Genomic DNA, 6990 nt, shown 5'->3' on the forward strand with positions numbered 1-6990 from the left:
CTGGCAGCCCTGGCAGCCGCCGCACCCCGGGGCCACCGTGATGCTGGTCGGGCCGCTGCAGCTACAGCCAGCCCCCGCCACCGCCCCGATCTGGCCACAATGGCCGGCCGCGGCCATCGCCGCACCCGCCACCTCCGCCGTTTCCAGGCAGCAGCAGCTGCCGCTGCCGGCGCCTCCACCGCCCAGCACCGGGCTGACTACAACCGCGCCGGCGGGCGTGCCGATTCAGCAAGTGCAGTTCCCGCCCTCGCCATCCCAGCTTTCGGCCTGGTTGCCCGGGACGTCACCACCGCCAGTCTACACCATGGCCGTCGACCAGCCGGCGCCCTCCCTGTCGTACGACGGGCCCTCCGGCTCCGCGGGTTTCCACGCTGGCTTCGACGGGCCGCCGCTTTCCTGCGGACCACCTGTGCACATCGGACCAATGCCATCCTCTTCGCTGCTCCGTACCGCCGAGCCGTACACTCATGGCGGTCATGCTCAGACACCGCCGCGCTTCGCCAAGCTCGCCTTCACCACCTACGACGGCGCCGAGGACCCCCTCAACTGGCTCAACCAATGCGAGCAGTTCTTCCGGGGGCAACGGACGCTCGCGTCGGACCGCACCTGGCTCGCCTCTTATCACCTCCGTGGCGCCGCACAGACGTGGTACTACGCCCTCGAGCAGGACGAGGGCGGCATGCCCCCATGGGAGCGTTTTCGCGAGTTCTGCCTCCTTCGCTTCGGACTACCGATACATGGGAGCCGGCTGGCGGAGTTGGGCCGCCTTCCCTTCACCTCTACGGTGCAGGACTACATCGACCGCTTTCAGGCCCTGGCGTGCCACGCGTCCGCCGTGACGGCTCACCAGCGGGCCGAACTCTTCGTCGGCGGTCTGCCAGATCATATCCGCGTGGACGTCGAGCTGCAGGGACCCCAGGACCTCCAGACGGCCATGTACTACGCCCGCGCGTTCGAGCGCCGCGCGGTGGCCATCCAGCAGGCATCACCGTCCCGGGCCGCTGGGCCGCCACCCTTACCGGATGTTTCCGAGCAGGGTCAGCCTGCTCAGGCTTCCGCAACACACCTTGCCGCGACCGCGGCGCGCCCGTTCCGCCGGTTCACCTCGGCCGAGCTACTCGAGCGTCGCCGCCAAGGGTTGTGCTTCAACTGCGATGAGACCTACATGCCCGGCCACGTCTGCCCCCGACTCTTCTAGCTGGAGGCTGCAGACTACATTGAGGAGGACGCCGTCGCCGCCGGGCTCGGCGACCTGGCCGCCCCAGCTGTCGCGGAGGTGTTTGATGCTGGTTGATCACCTCGAGGAGTTCAGTAAGCGCTTCCCCGCCTTACAGCTCGAGGACGAGCTGTTTGTGCAGGCGGGGAGAAGTGTTATGACCGACATATTAGGTGGGCTGTGGCCCAAGTTATCTTATCGTTATTAGGGGCTTAGCCCAGTTATCTTATCGGTATTAGGGTCGTTTGCTTAGGAGTCAAGTAAACCTCTCTATACAAGGAATGGAGATGTATCAATCTAATCAAGCAAGAAGCAATCAGTATTTGCTCGGCTTCCCTTAGGGAGCCGGGAGACCTAACCCTAGCCGCCTCTTGCTCCGCCGCCGCCTCTTCTCCACCACGCAAGGACGGCGCCCAGCCGCCGGCCGCCGCGCCCTTGACCTCGTCTTCCTCCATCTTTCCCCTACAATCTCCGCCCTAGAACCAACAGAACCCTAGCTCCTAACATATGCTGAATTATCAGTTTTCATGTTCCCTCATCATCAGAATATCTACACAGTAATACTCGTAAAGATCATTGAAGTAATGTTTTTTAAATTTCCACTTTCAAACTTTTACAGGATTTGAAAGTCCCACCGAAGCATGCTGTGGATACGGAGGGCCACCCCTGAACTATGATGGCAGAGTGCCGTGTGGACAGACAAAATCTGTGAACGGTAATCTCGTAACCGCGAAAGGATGCAGCGACAGCACTGAGTATGTCAATTGGGATGGAATACATTACACGGAAGCTGCAAATTTCCACGTTACATCGCAGATTCTGACCGGGAAGTACTCAGACCCTCCGTTCGTCGACAAGATGCCATTCCTTATAAAACCGAGGTTCTAATGAGCTGGTATTTATTCCCACAACTGAATTAGTAAACCAATGTAATGTTGTATTGACCACAACTGATGTATTATTTATCACATGTCAATAGTCACATATAGCTTCTTTTTTCATTAGTTCAAATATGTTTTTTTGGTGATGTGCACTGTTCTCTTGGCAAAATTACTCGAAATTTCGTTGTAGCATGCAAGTTTTGAAGGAGAGCTTCACATTTTGCAAGCAATTGAAGTTACTAAAGAATCTTGGCAAGAAAGAGTAGATTTGCATCCAAATTAATCACACTATCCAGTTGAGCTATCGTAAGAAGAATTAATAAGTCCTGTTTGGGTGAGAATTTTTGTCCGAGTACTGCGGGAACTGAACTGTTTGCTCTGTAAAATTACCTAGTTCCAAACAGGCGGCAAACACTGCACACGAGCGCGGGTGCGCTTGCATTGATCTCTCTCTGTTCACTTCTAAAAATTCGAGCAGAAAACCGGGGGGATTCGAAAAATTACTGTGCTGTACTGTACACTGCGCGGCGCTGGAATGGATCACTTCTTGGAGATGTAGGCATAGTACTGCGCCATGGGCACGACGAAGGCGATGACGAGCAGGCCGCCGACGACGAGCGTGAACTGCCCGCGCTTCTCCTCCGTCTCCTCCTTGCTCTTGAAGTTGGACTCCCGCTTGCTCTCCTGGAACGCCGGCCCGCCCGGGTCCGGCAGCCCGTCGATCGCCGCCACCAGCCGCTTCGCCGTCGAGAAGATGGCCTCGTTGTACTTCTCGTCCGTCGCCAGCACTGCAATGCACGCGAGCATATCAGACGCTCATGCTCCGTCCGTCGCCGCCGTAGTGATGAACATCATACTAGCATTTGATGGCCATTAGGGGAAAGGGGAAGCTAGTTACGTACCTGGGAGGTTCTCGGAGACGGTGGCGTCGAGGATGGCGTCGCCGACGGCCTGCACGAAGGCCGGGCCGCCGGTGATGGCGCCCTCCTTCTGGCTGGTGACCAGCACCACGATCCCCTTGTTGCTGCCGTCCTCCACCGTCGGGTACCACTTCTCCAGCACTTGGTCCGCGTACTCGAACGCGTCGGCTTTGCTCTGCACACACATGAACACACGTACCCAATGCGAGAGCATGGGTGAGCTTTTGCTAGCCGGCCGCCGGCGACGAGCTGCTTACTGATCGAGACCAGACAGTACACGTACCGTGAGCTTGCGGACGGTGACGAAGTTGATCCGGATGTTCTTGCGGGCCTCGAGGTCCCGGGCGAGGCGCTTGACGTCGGACTTGGTCACGCGGCTCAGCACGCCGGCGTCGTCCACCACGTACGTGTCGGCCGGCGGCCCGTCGTTGAGCACGTCGAACTCCGACGCCGCGGCCGGCGCGGGCGCCGGCGACAGCGTGAGGGCCAGGGACAGCGCCGCGGCGGCGAGGCCGTGGTGCAGGAACGACGCCCAGCTCCCGACGCCGCCGTCGCCGTCGCCACGCCAGGCGACGCCCGCCTGCGCCTGCTTCTTGAGCGAGCAGGAGACGGCGGCGGGGGCCGCTGGCTTCCTGCTCCTGGAGCCCCGGAGCGGGCCGAGCAATGCGGAGGGGGAGAGGAGGGTCTCCATGGCCGCGGGCGCGGAGCGGGAGGTGGGGGTTGTGCGGGGCAGAGTTCACGCCGGAGTTGCTCTGCCGCGTCCATTTTGTTTGTGCGAGCGGCGTCACTCGAGTCGGATCGTGATTGGGTGGCTGGGATTCTGGAGCCGGATAAGGCGCGGCGCCAGCGTGGACGCCCGGACATGTCTGTCTGTGTCACGATGCGATGGAGTTTGCAGTTTGCATCGCTATGGTTTTTTCTCCTGTTTGTGTCTACTAGTAATAATTTCTACTCCCTCCGTTCTTAAATATTTGTCTTTCTAGAAATTTCAACAAGTGTCTATATACGAAGCAAAATGAGTGAATCTAGACTCTAAAATATGTCTATATACATCCGTATGTGGTAGCCATTTGAAATCACTAAAAAGACAAATATTTTGAAACAGAGGGAGTATTACGTAGAATATTAGTTACATGTTATATTAGATAAGATATATTTGTTGCACCTTGGTATTTAATAAGAGCAACTCCAATGGGGTGACCCAAACAGACGGTGCATTTGTCTGCTTTTTGTCCATTTGGGTCGGTCGCTCGCCCGCCGTCTGCCTAGTTTTGCATTTGGGTCGACAATGCGCCCAACGCGCCGACCCATTTCATGTTCGCATTCAACTTTTAAATAAAAAAGGCCCGCGGCCGATCATGCCAGCGGCCATGTCTCATGACGGCATCATGCCAGCGCCGACATAGAATGGCGGCTTCAGAAAACACCACAGTTCATGCTGACGTATTTGCCAGCCGGCCGGCACACATGCCAACACACAAAAAATGGTGGGACTTGAGTTCGACCATGCCATTGCGGCTCCCGTGGTCATGCCGGCATACAAAAAAGATGGCCCCTCGACGTCATAGATCAGTCGTCGTTGAACTTGAGCATGTCGGCCTGCATCTTCTCGAACCACGGCCTCTTCCTTGGCGACAAGGCGTTGAGATCCACCTTCATGATCTCCACCCCGGTCATCATGCTTGCAAGAGCCACTTCTTTGGCATTGGCGGCCTCGATCTCTAGCATCTTGGCTTGCTTCTCCGCCTCGAGCTCGAACATCTTGGCTTGCTTCTCGGCGTCAAGATCAAGCCTCCTCCTTTGGATCTCCATGAAAGCATCCATTTGCTCCGCCTTAAAACGCCGACACTCCTCCTCTCTTGAGTCCTGCTTATTCATCATGCTGTCCACGCTTGCGATCAAGGCGTTGGTGGCGGCATCTCGCTTGTCCTCCTTCTTGGAGTTGGTCTTCCCCCGAGGCCGTGCCGGCTCGCCCTCCCCAACATCCTCCACAACGCCCTTCCCCCCACGTGCCTTGAGCGCGGCATATTGTGCCTTGAACTTCTCTTCGTCCTTGATGACCCGATAGCAATGAGAAAGGTTGAAGCACTTGCCATTGTGTTGAACCTTGAATGCCTCCAAAGCTTGAAATGTCTATAAAATGTTTCCATGCAAGCATATGAGCAAGTGATAGCAAAATGAAGACGTAAAAGGATGATCTTGATGGCATAAAAGAGGGCGGCTTACTTGCTATCATACCATGTCTTGCACGCCGATGCCGCTCACGGGGCGGGCCTTGACGCTCTCAAGGGTGGCGCAAAACTTATTGCACTCTTGTTGGATCGCCCTCCACCGCTTGGGAATGGAGACCCACCCGCGCGCGCTCACAAATTGGTAGGGTAGAAACTTCTTGCGCTCATGAAACTCGCGGTGCACACGAGTCCAAAAGGTTGAATGCTTTTGCTCGGCGCCCGTCTTTGGGTCTTGTCCAATGTCTCGCCAACACTCGCAAAGAAGCTTGTCCTCGGCAGCTGTGTACGCCTTCGTGCGCTTGCTCTTGCGCTTCGGCTTAGGACCGGCGGTTTGGTTGGCGAGCTCGTCCTCGAACAAAGGCTCCACTTCGATGTCGCACTCGTCCTCTTTCTCTAGCCCACAGTCCTTCGGGAACTCGTGGTCGAGGGGGAATCCATCCAGGTCGATGCCGACTTGATCACTCATGAAGGCCGCCTGATGGGGATCATAGCCAGCGGCCGGCGTGAACGTCCCGCGGCCATCCTGGCTTTGCGTCTCCTCGGGATCATAGCCAGCGCCTGGCGCACCACCCTCGAAGATGAGATGTTGCATGTAGTCCTCGTCGACGGCGGACATCATTTCCTCGAACAGGTTACGGGCGCCCGGGAGACTGCCGGCCGGCGTCTGTCGCACGCGTTTCCTCGTGCCGCCGGACGACGAGCCATCGACCACCGGGGTGGCGTTGAGGTCGATGGGCGCGGGCGTGGAAGACGCGACTACGCTCACGTCGGGTGAGCACTCCCCGGAGAGGCGGGAGGCCTGCGGGTAGACGTGGAAGCCGGGGACCGGGTTGCAAGCCGATGCGCGGGGTGAGTCGGGCATCACCATCCGAGGAAACACCGACGAGCCGGTGCTGGCAGCGGCGACGGCGGCTTGGACGAGGTTGTGTTGGCTAGGGTTTACCCCAAGCATGTAGAGCGCCTCCCTCGTTGCCGCGGCGACGTGGGCGTTGGTGAACTCCTGCTGTGCGGCGGCGGCGGCCTGCGCAGCGGCCTCATCCCTCGTGTCCGCGGCGTGCCTCCGGCCCTTCCTCTTGGCTGACTCCCTTGCCCGCTGTTCGGGCGTCAGCGCCTTCTTCGGCTTGGTCGCCGCGGCGGTCTTGCGCGGGGCACGAGGCTTGCCTTTCCCGAAGGGGGCGACAGCGCCGGACGAGGCGAGGGAGGCGAGGCCGGCGACGGCATCGAGGTGGAGGTCGATGGCGTCCTCCATGGCTTGTTGGGGGGCGGGGGCGCGCGCGGGCGGGAGCGTTTTTGGGGAAAATGGGGGGAAATGGTGGTGGTTGCCACCGACAGGCGGGCCCGGGGAGAGGAGTAGGCGCGCGCGCGTCTGTTTCGTGTCCGCGCCGACGCAAATCCGGCTCAAAATTAGGCCTGAAATGGGTCGCCCGTGGACGAAAAACGGACGCGCGTCCGTTTGGGTCGGCGCGTTGGGCCGTCATTTTTGTCCGCGCCAACCCAAATAGACCCGGGCGGACAAAATGGGTCACCCCATTGAAGTTGCTCTAAAATATCAATTACTTTTTCGCGGGAATGGTGGAATATTAATTACATGATAGATTTTAAGGGATAACGTTGAGTCAAAACGTGTTTATAACCAATGGCAATGATGGGTAATTAGAGCGTTAAACGTGTTTGATGCTCAACATTAAAACGATTTGAACCGCTAAATAACATAATTTGACGGTTGAGATGTTTTGAATTTG

The 6990-nt window shown here is 58.0% G+C and overlaps 2 protein-coding genes across 2 annotated transcripts in view; one reads left to right on the forward strand and one right to left on the reverse strand.

The window, feature by feature from the left end:
- The window catches only part of LOC119278658 (GDSL esterase/lipase At1g54790-like), a 6556-nt gene extending 4313 nt beyond the window's left edge, over positions 1–2243 (forward strand). The window contains exon 5 of the mRNA XM_037559995.1: positions 1836–2243. Coding sequence (XP_037415892.1) covers positions 1836–2104 — 269 coding nt within the window. The 3' untranslated portion in view covers positions 2105–2243. The remainder of the gene's footprint in view (positions 1–1835) is intronic.
- A 150-nt stretch (positions 2244–2393) lies between these two features.
- Positions 2394–3757, reverse strand: LOC119278669 (UPF0603 protein OsI_019212, chloroplastic-like). The gene is made up of 3 exons (XM_037560005.1): positions 3301–3757; positions 3000–3192; positions 2394–2885 (listed from the first exon to the last, which is right to left on the reverse strand). The coding sequence occupies exons 1-3, from the start codon at positions 3706–3708 to the stop codon at positions 2638–2640; spliced, it is 849 nt and encodes a 282-aa protein (XP_037415902.1). The 5' UTR covers positions 3709–3757; the 3' UTR covers positions 2394–2637.
- Positions 3758–6990: the final 3233 nt, after the last annotated feature.

Source organism: Triticum dicoccoides, chromosome 1A (assembly GCF_002162155.2).
Source record: "Triticum dicoccoides isolate Atlit2015 ecotype Zavitan chromosome 1A, WEW_v2.0, whole genome shotgun sequence".
In the NCBI taxonomy this organism is placed as follows: domain Eukaryota; kingdom Viridiplantae; phylum Streptophyta; class Magnoliopsida; order Poales; family Poaceae; genus Triticum; species Triticum dicoccoides.